At 43.2% G+C, this 17734-nt stretch overlaps 1 protein-coding gene and 2 non-coding genes across 4 annotated transcripts; all 3 read right to left on the bottom strand.

Annotated features, from left to right (window-relative positions):
• Positions 1 to 4103: 4103 nt before the first annotated feature.
• Positions 4104 to 16647, bottom strand: RPSA (ribosomal protein SA). Of its 2 annotated transcripts, none has more exons than XM_089692609.1 (8): positions 16493 to 16647; positions 13722 to 13886; positions 11768 to 11886; positions 8192 to 8437; positions 5860 to 5988; positions 5473 to 5632; positions 5342 to 5377; positions 4104 to 4266 (listed from the first exon to the last, which is right to left on the bottom strand). In XM_089692609.1, exons 2-8 carry the CDS (start codon positions 13852 to 13854, stop codon positions 4166 to 4168), a joined length of 924 nt encoding a protein of 307 aa, XP_089548735.1. In that variant the 5' UTR covers positions 13855 to 13886; positions 16493 to 16647; the 3' UTR covers positions 4104 to 4165. The 2 variants fall into 2 exon arrangements, with proteins under 2 accessions (XP_089548735.1, XP_089548736.1); XM_089692610.1 differs by having other exon boundaries at positions 4104 to 4263.
• On the bottom strand, positions 7983 to 8140 carry LOC149449876 (small nucleolar RNA SNORA62/SNORA6 family). Its single transcript, XR_016315353.1, has one exon. It is a non-coding gene; the product is annotated as a small nucleolar RNA SNORA62/SNORA6 family (small nucleolar RNA).
• On the bottom strand, positions 13513 to 13669 carry LOC149449875 (small nucleolar RNA SNORA62/SNORA6 family). The gene has a single exon (XR_016315352.1). It is a non-coding gene; the product is annotated as a small nucleolar RNA SNORA62/SNORA6 family (small nucleolar RNA).
• Positions 16648 to 17734: the final 1087 nt, after the last annotated feature.

Below are 17734 nucleotides of genomic sequence, written 5' to 3'. Positions count from 1 at the left end.
CAATTTAGACAGGAGCCAACTAACCTACCAGCATGTCTTTAGAGTGTGGGAAGAAACCAGAGTACCCAGAGGAAACCCATGCGAACACAGGGAGAACATGCAAACTCTATGCAGGAGGCGCCATGGTTGGGAATTGAACCCATGACCCATTACTGCACGGCAGAAGTGCTAACCACTAAGCCACTGTGCCGCCCAGAGTAAGATCTTACTCTCTGGAAATATCCTCTTTAGCGGCCGTATGCTCCAGAGCCTTCTCGAGACCTAGACCAAAAAAGATTATCACCAGTAAAGGGGTAAGGCACAGTTTGGATGCAGAGTCCCCTGCCCATGTTTTTAACCAGAATGCCCTTCTAGCTGAATTCATTAGAACAGAGGTTCTAGCGGCTAGCTCAACTGATTTGGCCAAGGCATCCAAAAGGAAACCTACTGCTTTAAACTGCAAAGGAAAGGATTTTAGAATTTGCTGCCTGGAGATCCGACTTACTGGGTAAGCCAGCATTCCAATTTTCTGGCGACACAGGTAGCCAATAAAGCTGGCCTAAAGCTGATAGAGGAGGAATCCCAGGCCCTGCGGAGTAAGACTTCAGCCCTTTTATCCATAGGAGCCTTCAGGGCCTCCATATCTTCAAATGCTAAGTCCATCTTTTTAGAGACGTTAGATAAGGGGAGCATCTAACTTTGGAACCTTGTTCCATGGCTGAGATCTGCTATCCTCCTTTTAAGATTACCTGGAAAGATAAAAAGTTTCCTTTTGGGGCTCTACCATTCCTGCCTAATGGTATCAACAAGGGAACTATGAACACAAAAGACCCTAGTCTTTTTAGCAGGTAGACCCCGATACAAAAGGTCATTTTTAGAAACATCCTCCTCGATCTCTTAAGGTTTCGTAGATAGCCTTAAAGGAGGTTGTCTACATCCTCAAGGGCCAATTTGAACCTGGAACCTCTGGAGGAGCAAACTTCACCATCTTCCTCATCTGAGCCTGAATCTGCCCGTGAGGAAGCAAGGGACCTAGGTTCCTACTCCCCTCTTAATGACTGATACTGCCGTACCAGCCGACTGGGTCCAAGGCCCCAGTGGTGTCTGAATTCTATCAGGGATTTAAATGACTGAAATGTAGATGCCATATCATCCTTAACCCCTCCTGGGGGTATTCCTGAGTGTAGCTCAGGGTTAAGTTTCAGTACCAGAAGCGGTAACCCCGAGCTACACTTGGGATTACACTGCAGCATTGCTCTCGGATCCCTTACCTGGTCCCGCTGCATCCCCGGCCATGTCCTCCAACCAGTTGCTGGCATCCATTCCCTATGAGTGTCGGAACATATGGGTGATGGAACTGGCAGGAGATTAAAAAAAACATCCATGGCATCCAAAAAGTGTCCCTTTAGGTCAAAAGCAGTTTTAGACCAGCTAGAGAACAGCGATAGTAAATTAGAATCGCTTGCAGAATTGAGTAATAATGATTCATGGGGAAATTTGTCAGACACTGAAAACGATTCTGCGACTCAGTGATGTGCGAACTTGGAGCTATATTTCAAATTTCATTGTTTTTGGCTTGATTACATTAATTGAATAAAAATTATATTTTTAATGATTATATTATAATTTGGTGTTTCAAATTATATAACATACCCAAGATGTTTACTAGACTCAGATTCCAGATTGTTCAGATTTCAGTGAGTTATTCCTAAGAATTACAGGCATACAATAAAAAAAATTTTCAATTGAAAACAATGTACCGCTTTGAGCACAGAAATACTGACATAATCATAACGCTAGGGAGGTTAATGGATGTTAGGACTTCATGGCAGGCTGTAAAAGACTCATCCTTAGGCTATCCACACAATTGTGGCACAAGGGTTTTTCCCAAGCTGAACCCGATTTAGCTGCACATACTGCACACTTCTTGGGGGCCCGACTCTGCATCTTGTCCTGGGATTTAACCTACAAGAAGCAAGAAAAACAATGCAGAAAATAATCAGCCCAGGGCCCCTCATCCGAACACCACTGTGCTGGGGGGAGCAAGAAAGAAAGTGTGCCCACAGTCACTTGCACTCAGACTGGGGAAAGAACCACCCCCGGGGATCAGCAAGAGGGAATCCAGAGTCCAAGCCTACTTGAGAGGAGCCAGTGCCTGAAGAACCAGGGCTTTCCATCACATCCCTTGTGGTGTGAAGCCACAGCCTCTGCTGGGTCTACACACCGCACCGGCTACCTGACTTGATGCCTGAACCGCTATGGAGACCGCAAACATGAGTCTCCGGCGCCCATTGATGACGTAACCAGAACCTCCGGTGCCTTGCCTTCTGGAAGTCACGGTTGCTTGCAAGCCCAACCAGTGGTCTCAATGCACAACTGTGCATTGGTCGCTGCAGCCCCCCTCCCAGCAGGACAACGGGCATCAAAGGTCCTGGACCCTTCCGTGCTGGGCAGACATGACAGTCATCTTCCACTGAGGCATGGAAGGGCATCAGGATTATGCAGCCCCACTCTCTTAACAGAAGGATTGCGCCAGGCAGAAGGTAAGCACCCCCTAAGGCCTAGGGCTTCCACACAGTCGGTTCCTTGAGACAGCACCTGTCCCTCCAGAGGAAACACTAAACTGAAAAGGGAGGCCTGGAGGTCCGCCATTTAAAGTACTGTGCTTATGTGTTTCCTGTCCCAGAGGGAGGAGCTCTATGTCCCAAGGAGGCTGTCCTGGACGACAATTGGAGAAAAGCTGTTAAATTCTGACAGAAAAATGTTAACATTTTCAACGGCCCTAGTAGTAAACCATGCCAGCATAATAAACCTGTATGAGAAGGCACTTTATAGGGACCCACTCACCCTTTGACTATTTTTCACCCTCTACAGTGATTTTGGCTGTAAAAAAAGTAATTTTTAAAGGTCATGAAATAGTGTACTTCTGTATTAGGCCTGGTTCACACCTAGGCATTTAGTACATAAATGCACTACAGTCCATTTAACATGGTTTCCTATGGGACACGTTCTTTTGTGTAAAAAAAAAAAATCCCAATACATGTAAATTAGTTTACATGAAAGTTACAGCATCTACAAATGGCAGTATATACACTGGAATTTTTATTTTTTTATACTAGTAATGGTGGCGATTAGTGAATTATACTGGGACTGCAGCAGGTATTCTGACACTGGGTGAGAACTGATGAACTGAAACGGACATCCCAACGACACCAATACAGTGATCAGTGCTAATAAAAAGCAGAGAAACAAAGCAGCATGTGCTTGCTGGCAGTAGAGACCTGTGTTTACACAGGTCTCTACCATCAGTTCTACTGTGATCACCGGGTGCCAGCGGGGAATCTCCAGCCGGGACCCGGTGACTGACATGCTTAGCTGCCAATGGTAGCGCGGATAGGGCAGAGCGTGCCTCCTACCCAGAAATGCAAATTACACACACACACACACACACACACACACACACACACGTGATTTTGTGCAACCCTACAGCAGTAGTGTAGTTCTACTATAGGGCGGCATGGAAGCGGCTAATGCATTTTGTTTTGCCAATTGGAAAGTACTGACTTTGATGCAACTATGGATGGGTGCGCAACTTTGATGCAAACATTTTTGCCAATAGGAAAGTATGACCGTTCTGTTCATGTAGTGTAACTGATGTGACTTTACACTCTGGCTCTAATGCCACACTCCTCCAAAGCCGCACGCAAGTCAATATTTCCTTATTGGCAATAAAAGGCAAAGCACCAAAAAATTCAGGTTAAAAACAAACAAACAATTGCAATACTCAGGTGTGAACCTAGCCTTACATGTATAAAGCCAGTGCATAGTCCAAACTGAGTGATCAGGCCTGACCAACCACCCACAGGATAGTCAAGTTTCAGTTCTTCGGTGTTGTAAAGAGAAAATAAGCTTTCCCAGCGGCTGAAAAAATTAGCAGAAAAGCACATGTCCACATATTCAGCTGCTTTCAGTTTTGCTATACAGTGCTGACAAGACCTCAGTGTGGGCACATCACTTTTCTGCCGGATATTTAGTAATTAAGACATGCTCTACTACAATCAGACACTAATATCCCCACTTGCTTATTTTACAACAGGCACACTTGCTAGTAAGAAAAGTCAAGATTTTTCAAAAACAGGTTTATTTCACCACCACGATGTTTGAACATGTGCAACACGTGAATGTTTTAAGACCATTCAGTAGTTGTTCCCACCCATTCTGATGCCTGAGCAGTTGGGGCAGTAGACCAGTCATCTGTGCTAGCTGGCTGGGAGCTCCAATCTTCTGCTAAAAGGGAAGAAAAAAAAGTTAGCACAATGACACTAGGCCAACGACTCCTAGGCTAGCAACTAGTTACAGTAATGCAAGTAAATGTATTGTTAACCCAAGACTCCTACATCTTAGAATGCAAGCTACCGAGCATCATATAGATATCTGGCAATCTGCTGCACATCTGCAGGGAAGCACACACTCCTGATATTTTAGTGAACAAGCCACTCAAATCACCGCAAAAATTTAGAGCTAGAATTGTATCAGAACAAGTACAAAATAATATTCAGTTGTCAACTGTTGATGACTGGCACCATAGTAGTGGTGACAAACCAGCAGTGCTCTGCAACCTGCTGCCTATTCCTAGATTTGTGGTAGGCACTGGGAGAATTTTAAATGAAAGATCCACAACATTTTAAATTGAAACTTATTGGATTTCAAGTGTTGCGAGACAGATTTGGAACACCTACAAAATAAATCTGCAATTTAAGTTTACTATTGTGCAAAACCAATCGAGGAGAAAAAAACCAAACAAAGTTTCTCAAATAGACCAATGCAAAGCAAAATTTGTTTTGGGTGGAGTGGGGAAGGGTTGACACTGCTGTAGCCATTTTGTTGCATTTCCTTGCTGCCTGTGTCCAAACATTCCTGTACCGGTGTCACAGGGACATAACTTATCCAATTTGTCTGGGCATGCTGCATTTTTAATTTCCCCACTATACAAACACTTGGATGTTCTGCTCCTCCTCCCTCTGCTGTCAGCCAAATCCTGTGAGGAGACAGTGGGGGAATGGCTAAGCTGCAAACTGCTCCCATAATTTTGCCCCCATAGAACAAAGCTTCCTATGGGGGCACATGCAAGCAGAGGACACCAGTGGAATACCATACAGTTAAGGGACTTGCACAGAGCAAGAATAGCATGTTATTTTAATAAAGGGTTTACAACTACTTTCAATGTTAGCCGTGAGGAATAATACACAGACTAAAATGTCGCATTAACATAAGATGACAAACTGAATAAGATATGACAAGTTATTTCTGCCAGTTTCCATCACAAACCTAATTAAAGCAAAGGCAAGTTTAGGCAAATTACCTGCAGGTTTGGGAGCAGCTGGAACTTCAGGACGTTCTAGGGGGAAAAAAAGAAAAGGTTTAACTCAGGTCAAACGTAAAATCCTTCAGGAAAAAAAAAAAAAAAAAAAAAATTAGGTATGAACATCATACCTGCAGTAAATTGCTGGATGGGCACAGATGGGACTTGTACTCCTTCTGACCAGTCAGGAACTTCAGGCTGAGGAAACTCTGGAACATTTGCAGACCATTCACCCTGATATTCCTCCTTGGTGGTAGCCTTCTCTGCAGCAGCCTGTTCTTCCTTCTCAATCTGCGTGAAATGTAAACATACAAAATATTTCTTTAGAAATAGCATCCCAATAGACACCCTAGAGCCACCAACTTGTTTTGGAAGCCTGCTCAAATATGAATAGTTCAGCCAAATATTTTGGGTTTTAAACACCGGCCACAAAACAGTTTGCTTCTACTTTGACTGTTTAACCCTGCTGCAGAGTACTCCAATTTGGGTGTAGAGCACCCAAAATGTTCTGTACATACCTCTTCAGGATCCCGGTAAAAATAGAGATCAGGCATGACTTCCCACGGGTGTTCACGGGAAATTGTTCCTCTCATGCGCAGAACTTCACGGGCTAGCATCCACCACATAAGACCAACAGAATGGGCACCCTAATGAAGCAGATACAATAACCACATATAGTAAGAAATGCAAATGTTTGATACATTACAGATCAACAGTATAAATAGGTTAAACATTCTTAGATTGTTGTACTTATGCTAAAAACCTACACACCTAAACCAACCCGCTGATATCAAGGAGTCCTCAGACATTTAGATATTTGACTCTTTACAGGTGCCCTATTGCGGCAAGAGCCATTTGTAACATATTAAAATGCACCTATTAAAGCAAGATTACTTAATACCCCAAAATACATTTCTAGAAGCAGACACCTTATAGAATAAAATTGTGGCAGTTGCAGTTTGTCACACAAAAGCACTACCATTTATAAAGCTATATTCCAAATACTGTACACTCCATTTTAATGCACACAAATACCCATTTTGTTAAGCGGTTATATTGTGTATATAAATACCAATTGTGTCTAGACTCAATTGTGTACGTCCATGAAATAGCAAGTAACATTATTCCAAGTTCTCCATAGGCAGTGCTTTAGAAGTTCGTATAACCCATCAATTTAGAGTTATAACTAAAAAAAAAGTGTTGCCTTTAGTTGATAGATTGGAGAGGGATTGGAACACTTGTCAGTTTGTCGTCTGTGCCACCGTTAAGGAGATTCACCCTCCATTTTTCCTGTTTACCCTTATCATGGATCGTGAATATAAAAAACAAAATTTTGGGTTGTCCTCAGAAAAGTAAAGGGGAAACATTCCAATGGGGACACTAGTCCTGGTGACCTAGGGGTCACTGAGAATTTTCCTTAATTTGCAGGGATTTCCTCTCAGTTCCCATTTGGTTATGGGACAGAAGTGTAGAAGTCTCTGCAATGGGACACAGATGGGGAAAAAAAATTGACAGTGGTTATTACCCTCCTCTGCTCTATCCAAAATGAAGTTTTGCCTATAGGTTTACTTTAACCATTTTTTGTCAGCATTAATGTATAAAGTGCTCAAACGTGGGACTAACTGTAGTACTTGCATTGGCCACAGCAAAAGGGGTTAAAAGCCTTGAAAACCAAAATGATATCAAAAGCATTTCAAGTGAACTGACTAGATGGGCGATACGATTTCCATCCAAATACCACCAAGTCAACCTGATCTAAACCTTGCAAGAGTTATTGTGCCAATGTGTGTCAAATGCTGCAATATTCTTACAAACCATCTCTGTGGACCCCAAGGCCCAGGCACTACAATCCCCCCTTCCCAAATACTAGGAGAGTCAATGTTAAAAGCACAACTTTGCCTTCAAAATACAGGGTAAAGCAACATTCACTTTAAACCACCTTGAGAAATACCCATTTGCTCCTTGCTGCTCCATTCAGCAGAAAATTCCTGATAATGCAAGGAATGCAGCATGGGTCAGCCTCCCACACTGCTATGACATGAATCAAGGAAAAGTGAGTGGTGCTAAAAGAAAGGGGTGAAAAAAGAGAACGTGTTGCTTTGCCCTATTTGGACCCCAACCCCCCCTGTAATAGCACCATTTGTTACTGAGCTGTCAGAAATTCTGTGGGTAAAGGCTGAATTTGAAAACTGCATGACAGGATGGTGGTCCTTAGTGGTGGGGAGGGACAGTGCTTAAACCGTTCTTAGGAAGAAGGGCAGTGCATAAGCTGAACTCCAGGATTTCTACTGCATACTTACATTGGTCCAAAGTATTCACACATGGACAGCTGGGGATGTTGATAATCACTGTGATTTGTGCTACTACAGTGATGGCTGCAATCTTCTGGGTCATGCTCTGGTTCTATGTGAGCAGCTGCACACAGACTACAAGAAAGGAGGGGGGGTGATGTCACCAAGTTCAAGATAGGAGGTGCAAGTACCAGTCAGCTTTACTGCAAATGTGACCCAAAATTACCTGTACAATGGAAGTACTAATTATAGGGTGAATACAAACTGTAGTAAATCAGTTAACATGAAAAACCCTGCTTTTGCTACAAAAAGTGTTTCAGTATTCATTCACATTAACACTGAATAAACTGAAATGTGGCAAGATGACAAATTGTCTTCAAATTCCAGTCACTGGAGCACAAATGCTATTACTGGTGTGAAACCTGCCATGTCTATGTAGCACACTTCCTACACTCAAGAGTTCATAGGCCAGAACCGACCTCATCTCCAAGCTCTAACAGTGTGCAAGAACAAAGTATACACTTACACTTCTATGCTGTCATTTTACAGGACATCTCACCTTGTTGTTACAGGGGATGGCAATATCCACATAACGTAGGGGTGAGTCTGTATTGCAGAGGGCAATAGTAGGAATATTGACATATGATGCCTCAGTAAGTGGTTGATGGTCAGCTCGTGGGTCGGTCACAACTAACAGGCGAGGTTCACGGAAAGCAGCTTGAATCTGATTGGTGAACGTACCAGGGGTGAAGCGACCAGCAATTGGGGTGGCCCCACAGGCAGAAGCAAATTTCAGAACAGCCCTCTGAAAGAAAAAGTCAAGCCTTATGCACATTAATATTTTATAATGGGTTTTATGCATTAATGCTATGTGATATTTTATACACAAGCAGCAAAGTATTGTTTTAGAATTACACAAACCGCTAGTTTTTATAACTGCCTGTGCCCAAGGGCAGAAATTTACACATGAGACCTTGTAAATCAAGCATTTACTGTCAATATATGTAATTATTCCTCAACTGATTGATACAATTTGGATACTTTTCTTTTTTGCTTTTAAAATATTCAGCCTTCTGTTAAGGATAAACAGCAGTACTTTGGGCCAGTCAGGGGTGCTGCAAGCTCATGTGCTGATAAAAACATCCTGGGAGGAGAGAGCACAGGATGAGCTTAAAGGGGTAGTTCAGTCCATTGTCAGTTCTACTTCCCGGGGCTGTCCCGGTGGGTTATGGCATAATGTGCTCATATGCACAGCATATTAGTGCATACTTGCCTGCCAAACCAAGCCCCCCAGTTCTGCGCAGTGATTGACCCAGCAGGTCCTGGGCGCTTCATCTTCACCCAGTCTTCCTACCAGGTTGTGCCTTCAGTCGCTTGAATGGCTGGGCTGTAATGACGTCACTCCCACACATGCACAAGGGAGTCACATTGCAGTGGCAGACTGAGGCCATAAATGTTCAGCGAGCTGCACAAGCACAGCTCAGTACACGACTGCTGAGAGGCAGGAGGAAGCGTTTGACAGAAAAGATAGGGTCTCTTCTTTCAAATGCCCAGCCTGACAGCAACTTTTCAAAACCACAAGTTTACTACTGCTTTGAGTCCACTGTTGCAGTTCAGTCTATTCAAAGGAAGGTGCACAACCTGTATTGCTAAACTGCAGCAAAAGTGATGCGGTGAAATTTGAATTTGTGCTAACAATAACATTTTCAGGACGTGCTTTAGGGTTTTATCCACTTCAAGTGCAAATTAAAGAAAAAGTTTTTTTTTTTCCCCTTTTTAATTTCAACATTAAGCTCTGCTGCAGGCAAGCAGCAGGACTCACCTGTCAGGTGGAAGCATTCCGGTGTCCGTGCTGCTGCCAATTGATTCCACACAGTGATCTGGGGGCCCCCTTGCTAAAGGGAGTCTTCCAGATTCCGAAAAGCGCCCCGCCAGCCACAGCCCAGGGTTGTGCGGAAGCGGCCCTTGTCCCCAACCTGAAGCACCCTCCCATGTTGAAGGCATGTGGCCTGGTAGGGTTCAGGAGGGGGCTCTCGCTCGACCCCCCCCCTTTCCTGACCTGCCGGGCTGCATGCTCTGATAAGTCTGGTATGGATTTTGGGGGTGACCCCACGCCATTTCTTTTGGCGTTGAGGCTCCCCTCAAAATCCATACCAGACCCTAAGGGCTTGGATGGATGGAGGGAGGACACCACCACTTTATTTTTTAATTTCAAGCAATTCTCTTACATTCAGCTGTTAGTGAGGAACCCCGCTGACAGCTGAAACATTAAGACATGGTTTTCACTACTAAAATACTACATGACTTGATAAAATAACACATGCGGTATTTTAGTAGCTTTTTTTAGTGTATTCAAATGTGCAAATCTGCCCCATTTGAGCTACAAAAGTAAGTCACATGTCCAGGATGTTTGGCTTGAAAAACACCCCAAAACGCTAGTCATTTTTCAAGCGTTTTTGAGGCAAACCAGTGTGAAAGCAGCCTTATTGTGTTTCTTTTAAAATAAAAAGATGTTAATGTAAGTTGATTTTTCTAAACAAAAAAACCTCAGTATTTAGGTTTAATTGCAGTGTTGGCACTTTGCGATAAATAAGTAGGTTTTGGGTCGCAGTTTGGGAACTCTGGCTCCAAAAGATTCGCCATCACTGCTCTAGGGTCTCTGCTTTTGGAAAATGTATCCTGTTTGGGGGTTTTATGTAATCTTCAGGCCTAAAATTATTATTATTTTTTTTTTTAAACGTGTGCAAAAAATGCAAAAACGACTCTGGTAGCGAAAGGGATAAAGGGTAAGCCTGACACTCCCCTTTCCTGAGGAGCACTCAATCTGTGCTCACTACACTGCAAAGTCTTTCCCCACCTTGCTAGTCCCTGGGTGTGGTGCTGGAGACAGGCAGGGAGGGGAGGAGGAGATAAAACAGCGCAATCTTAAAGATATCACACATTTAAGTCGCCATAAAGCGACTTTTTAAAAGCCCCAGACATTCCTAAAATCACCTCCGATTTAAATACGGCTTTGGTTCAAATGATTTATTTTTTTTTATCAGGACAAGTGGATTTGGGCCCAGATTTAGTCCCTGGACAAGTAGTTTGTTCCACACCCGAGTACTCTTTTTGCAAGTGCACAAATATGGCTACAATCTCCTCAAGCATTAACAATTGTTTTTCAACTGTATCCAGCATGCCGTGGTAAATTTAAAGTTTAACTCTAGGCAAACAGGCTATCACTGCTGTCCTTCTGAAAATGCTAGTGCTAGGTAGTTAAGTTTTCCAACAAAAAAAAAAAAAACTGGTACTTTATTTTCTACTGTGTGCTACAGTAAGAAGTTCGCCCTTGATGGTTAAGGATGTTTAAAATCAAAAAACATTAATCTAATATATAATCAAATTTGATAAGTGAGTGAAGGTTGCATTGGGGATTCTGCCAGTTTCCTGTGAACGCAAGGTTGTGTATAGCTGAGCTCAGATCCAAATAATCAGTTCTGACCAGCTTATTGAGCATACAGCAACCTTCCACAAGTTATTTTCTGCAGCAAAAACATACACATTGCTTTTACTCAGACATGACCCTGACAAACTTCTGCTGCAGCTTTTCCCACCCTGAGGGAAGATGAAAGTGGCCTAACCATTATACTGACCATTTTACTTTAACTTCCAACACTAGCTCCTGGTATCCATTTATAATCAGAAGCAGAGGATGGGTTCTTGATCATGTGATAGAGGTCCCCAACTGTCAGGAATGGGAAACCCAGGCCAGCATGTACCAATTAAAGGGATGTTGGCAAAGAATGCTACTTTGAGTTACTGACCAATACAAGTATGCAGGAAACTCAAAAGCTTTTACAGTACTGATGCAAGAAGTCGTGACAAAACACTTGGCATTTACAGAAAGATCACCAATGGCAACCTCCATATTTATTATCCCAGCAGTTAACCAAGTTCACTATACAGTTTCATATAAAAGCTCAGTACTTATCTCATGGCAGGTAAATGGCAGCAAATCATTTTAGATTCAAATCCAGTGACCCTATACATGGAGTGGACTCCATTCTGCAGACATTCATGAACTTGCCCTCTGCTTAATAAAAACCTTTAAGCTGGAAACCAATTTACAATGCACAGCAGTGAGTAACTGTACCTGGCCAGTATTTCTGGAGGAAATCACACAAACATCAGCTGGGTTTTCAATGGCTACAATGGCACGTGCAGCAAGCAGAAGTTTTTCCCATGTCCGTTTCAGATTTATAATGTATATACCTAAAACAAGCAATTAAAAATATTTATAAGCGATTACCAAATTCAACTGTACACTGTAGAATTTAAAGTTGACATGCTAATAGTTATATTTTTGTAACATTAAACTTTTAGAATTTTTAATTTAAAAACTAAAGCAAGGGTGATGTTATATTGCAAGGATACTGAAAGATTATGTAAAGATTTAAACTAAAGAACTTCTACCTTCTTCAATATACACAAGCTTTACAGTGCTGAGAGAAACTCCACATTGAGTTATAAACTTGTTTAACATCTTTAAATAAAGCTGAATAACTGCATCGCGGTGGTGTATTTTATTAAGCTTAGAGGTCTTACACTTGTCAGTAATTGATTCATGGTGTGAACCACCACCACAAATATTGAAAGCTTTCAATAAAGAAGAAATACTCTGGTAAATTGTGTTTTTTTAAACACTAGGTACAACTATATAAAGAATGATGTAGCGGCAACAGTAGATTTACACCATCCATAACAATATGAGCACCCACCTAATACCAAGTAGGTCCCCTTTCACCAAATAACCCTGATCTGTTGGGGCATGGACTTCACTAGGCCCTCTAAAGGTATGCTGTGGTATGTCACCAAGCGGTCCCATAGCAGATCACTGCCTCTGCCTTGATTTCCTCCACTCATCTCTATGGGAGGACTAGAGCACTGTCACTTACGATTCTGGCATCTTGTAAACAAGGCCATTTTTTTTTAAAGCACTAGATCAATGCTTTTTTTGATCTAATACTTTACATTGTAGGAGAGATGTGGGGTCTTATTAACCCCATATCTGTCCATAAAGACCTGTCACTATTTATTTTTATCAGAGGGGATGCATGCATTCCTTGTGAAAGGAATAAAACGGATTTATTTTTTAAAGGGACAGTGTAAAAAAAATTAAATAAAAAAAAGTTTTAAGTGCCCTCATTCTCGCATGTAGTGAACGCATACGTAGGCCACGCTCACAACGTGTTCAAACCACACAAGGTATCGCTACAACCGTCAGAGCAATAATTCTACCACTAGACTTCCTCTAACTTTACACTGGTAACCTGTAGAAATTTTTAAAGCGTCACCATGTAGATTTTTAAGTACCGTAGTTTGACGCCATTCCACGAGCGTGCGCAATTTTAAAGCATGACATGTTTTGTATTTACTCGCTGTAAATTCTTTCATATTTTGCAAACAAAATTGGGATACATTGTTTTTTTAATCATAAAAGTGTATTTGTATCCAAAAAAAATATATTTTTTAAAAAATGTCCATTTCGGTTTTCGGCCAAGTGCATCCTGAATTTTCGGTTCCAGAATTTTCATTTTGGTTCACTACTAGTAATCTTAGTAAATTTTGTGACGTCACTACTGTGCTGCTCACTGTACTTTCCTCGAAATAAGCTATATTGTGAGGAGCTGCAGAGCCACCTGCTTTATTCAGTCTATGGATCAGTTTTCTCCACCTTGTCTACTGCTTCTGTTTATTCCAGCCATCAAGATGGTTGCCTCCAGACAGTGCAGAACAAGAAGCCTACAGGCAATACTGGTATGTCATTCTTTGCCCTCTGTTTTGCCTCTTATGGCCATAGCTTCCACAACTAGAGTCCTTTCAAGTCCATTACATAATGCATGTGACACAGATCACTATCAAACTCCGATCATTGAGCATAAAGCTCTGGCGGCGTTAGCGAAAATCTTGTCATGTTACTGTTGCACGCTTCCGACACTCTAGAGTTCATTGGCTGAAAACTCAGCCTAATCTCAGAGCTTTAACAGCGTGCTGTACAAAAGTAAACATTACTGGCATTAGTTTAGTAAATGAACATTTTGCATTACCATCGCTTTTCCTTTTATAGATATACTGCTCCATTTGAAAGTCGAGGTTAGTGCCACCCAAGTGCGTTCCTGCAGCCAGGAACTTGAGGACATCTTCCTCCTTCATCTGCAGGACATCCAGACCTCCGGACATTGTTAATCACCCCTGAAGCTACGATGGGTAAACTAAGGAACAGGCAAATTAAATCAGTTAACAATATGTAGTTATCACTGCTCACATGTTTGCATCAATACAAGGTGACAAAGGAAATTAAGACAGCCCTGCAGCTTGTATCCATTAGGTTCATTCTCCTTGTGACTGACAGCAGGCCGATTTGACAGCCAACAGCAGACACTATTGGCTAAGGATCGGCCCACTGTCAATCAAGGAGAGCAGACTAGATGGGTAACAAGCAGGATGGATACAAATTGATTTAAAAAAGTATTTTTTTTATTGAAATAGGATTTACCAAAATTTATGTTAATAAAATGCTTTTGGAGTAAAAATCTATCTAGATAGTTTTCTATTTAATATACATTAATTTTGTTTACTCAGCATGAAATGGAGTTTAGTTATGTAGCATGAGGCTGTATATTCTGCAATATTTACATTTTTGGTAAACTCGTTCAATGAATCCAAACCGAGATAACATGCACTGCATTGATGCATTCACACAATTTCACAGTAACCATGAGAAACATTTAAGAATTTTAGTTCAACTTTGTGCGATTAACCCATTAACCTAAACTCGGTTCTGATATCGCCACTTTACTAACCTGAAAGCTTATTCTAAAAAGGAAACCATCTGGTTTGCAAATATTAAAGATTCTAATTATCAGCAAGAATGAGTCGGATTGCTTACATTTAAAGAGCACCTGTCATTTTAGATCCATCATTGCAGTGCCTGTTAGCGGGCATCCACGCGCCCACTGCCACCATGTCCCGCACCCTGTTGTATTACTGCCGCCCCACTAAAATGAATGGGACGGTCGGTGAACCAACAGCAAGTCAGAGGAGCCGCTGTGGGACAGAGATGACAGTTGCTCTTTAAAAATCATGATTTAAATTGAGCCTTTTCACTAGTAATTTAAATCAAATCCACCCTGGTAACAAGGGTCTCTGCATCACCAACAGGCTCTACCCACCCAGCCACAAATTTCTCAGACACTGCAGTGTCTGTGACAGCTCCCCACAGATGGGGTCCAGTGTTAAGTCACCTTACAAACTTTCTGTAAAAGTGAACACTAAAAAGATTAAAAACCAGCACCAGCCACACTGACAATATCACATAGCAGGAACAAGGGCTCTATGCGACTGACAGCATGATTTTCATGTGATTCTATATGCTGTATAGGGCCAGCCCATTCTCTTGAATGGGATGCCCTATGCACATTTGTTGCTCAAAAAGATCCTGCTCCTTTTCGAGTGACAGGCTTCACACAATCTTTAGAGGTGTGGTTTGCTGTGTGATCCTGTAGAATCACATCGCATTTTTGGAGGCCATTGAAGCATAGCACCCAAGTGCATGCCTCATGCTGTGATGATTGCCACATAATTTGGAATCAAGCAGAATGGTGGCCCACGATTCCAAACTGTGACACGTGGCTAAGGTCTTAATGCGGAGCTCCACCCAAAAGGGGAAGTTCCGCTTTAAGGACTGTGCCCCCCCGCTCCCCATGAAGGATTGGCACCTTTGGGGGGCGGGAGCGGGTACCCGAGTTTGACAGGTACCCGCTCCCAATTCTGGTCTGATCGCCGAGGCCAACCTGCAGCTCTCCAGCTGTTGGACTACAAGTTCCATCATGCCTCTGCAAGTCATAGCTGTAACTGTCAGTTTTGTAATGTTGCAATGCCTCATGGGAAATTAGTTCCACAACAGTTAGAGAGCCACAGGTTGCCTAGGCGATTGGAAGGTGTCATTCCTCCCTGTAGATTTTTTGGACACAACAGGTCCCAGAAGACTACAGGACCATTCATGAGGCACAGCGCTACTCGCGCCTGCGCAGTGGGTACCTGGCTGTGAAGACGCAAGCTATCACAGCCGGTTGCCCACACTAAAGATGCCGGCCTCCTGGAATACAGGACAGCCGGTAAAACTGGATGCAGGGGACACACTGCGGGACCGAAAAACAGGTGACTTTTTTAAAAGTCAACTGCTACAGTTTGTGTAGCTGATGACTTATTTTTTGTTAGGTGGAGTGGAACTCTGTTTTAAGTTATTTCATTGGTACAGAAGAAGTGTGAAGTCTTTCACAATGACTCATCTACCATTGTAGGAATGGCAGACAGTTGCCGGGTCTGACAATGTCATCCATACTGCGTGTTACTACATCATGGATCATCTGCATCACTTTGCCTACAATTGTGCAAACACTGTGGTAACACATGTGAATGCCAGAAGTTCAGTGGCGCCCCCAATATTAGCTGCCCAACATTTTGCCAAACGCGCTACAAGCCAAAAGTCACGCAAAAAACCCACCCAGAAGGTGCAGGAAGTTCTTAGGCATGGCATAGGACACCCCATTCAAGTGAACAGGCAGCAAGATCGCACGTTCCCACCACTAACATACGGGCCTTACAGGAGGCTGAGCATTGCTCCCATACAGAGGGTGCCTACGTCCCTCCATGAGCGGCTCACTGACCAGCCCTGATCATACCTCCGCCCGGGAACACACGGACCGGCATGGGCCGCTTATAACCAGAACTATCCGTGAGCGCAGACTACACCCCGAACTACCACCAGCTGAACACACCAAGGCTGTAATGTGGAAGAGGCCGGCACACAACTCACAAGCAGACAACGCCGTGTGGAGATCCTCCTGCTGGAACTGAAGCAAAAGAGGCCGCAGATGGGCGGGATCCGCCTTATATACTTCCACAGCTGCCAATCGGGCGCTAGTTTTAAAAGAGAGTCCGTTGCGCCTACTCAATGAAGAGACTGTTTATTACACAGCCATATTGGCACACCCATTTACGTCGTGCGTACTGTAGTGGCTGCTGGGAACTGGGGGTGGTAGTTATCAGAGTTTGGTAGCACCGTGTGCTGGCTCATGCTGAGTGAAAAGCTACTGGCTACAGACTAAAAGTACAACCTACAAGAGGAGCTCATCAAGAAGCCATAGGGGAGCCTATAGCGCCAAGCTAGCATTGCAGTGTAGGCAGAGCACTGAAGTTTTGGTGTAAAATACCTTTTATTGGGAGGTGGCTGTGAAAGCACTTCTGTGGCTGTAACTGTCCTTAAAGTGGGATACACACTATGAGAACATTGGACGATCATCTGATTTTCTATAAAGATTCTTACAATGATGTAACTGACATTGGTATTAAAGGATAACGCGTTACACCGGGCTCTGCCCACATCACTCATTCACAGTATTCTGTGAATGGGAAAACTACAAGTTCCAGCAGTCTTTGTGGCTGTCGGCTTGTAGTGATTGTGGAGGACAAGGTAGTTCATTGAGCCTTCCTGCTTGCCTGTATGGGATGTAGGTGCAAGCAGATACATTGACAGGTCAGAGGGAGACCTGCATGGCACCAGAGATCTGATCACTGGTGCAATGCTTTAGTGCACATATGTCAAACACAAGGCCTGTGAGCTGAATCTGTCCCTCCAGGTCATTTCATGTGGCCCTCACACCTCTCCTGTAGCTGTGGCACGCCACTTGTCCCCGCCCTCACCTTGTCTCAGCAGTAGACAGCAGAGAAGAGGACAGAACTCCTTCATCGGATCCTGTGCTTCTCTGTGCAGCTGCAGAGAGGCTCATCCCTGCACCCCCGTCTCAGCAGTTGGCAGCAGGGAGGACAGACCTACTCCTACAGACCCTCTCCTCACTGTGCAGCCACAGCACCTGCTTGTCTCCGCCTTCATTATTTCTTGTGTAGGATTTCTATGTTGGTTGCCACCTTCTGAGTCGTTCTTTGCTTCTGATCATGCACTTTTTTTCTATTTGATTATTTCCAGTCATAAATAATCAAAAGAGTCAGAATCAGCTGCATAACCATTGGATAATCGACTAATTATTCCTCGTACGGA

The sequence above is a fragment of the Staurois parvus genome, unplaced genomic scaffold (genome assembly GCF_062004578.1).
Source record: "Staurois parvus isolate SC_StPar_1 unplaced genomic scaffold, SC_StPar_1.0 ptg000597l, whole genome shotgun sequence".
NCBI classification, from domain to species: Eukaryota; Metazoa; Chordata; class Amphibia; order Anura; family Ranidae; genus Staurois; species Staurois parvus.
Note: the sequence above shows the minus strand (reverse complement) of the source record. Positions and strands in the feature narration are given on the sequence as shown.

What these genes read in the sequence shown, in the direction of transcription:
- RPSA (XM_089692609.1), bottom strand. Translation starts at nt 13,854, where the DNA reads ATGTCCGGAGGTCTGGATGTCCTGCAGATGAAGGAGGAAGATGTCCTC. An exon ending in CTATAAAAGGAAAAGCGATG is followed by an intron (nt 11,887 to 13,721) that starts GTAATGCAAAAT and finishes TGCTTGTTTTAG; the next exon opens with GTATATACATTATAAATCTG. An exon ending in CCATCCCCTGTAACAACAAG is followed by an intron (nt 5,989 to 8,191) that starts GTGAGATGTCCT and finishes CTGCTTCATTAG; the next exon opens with GGTGCCCATTCTGTTGGTCT.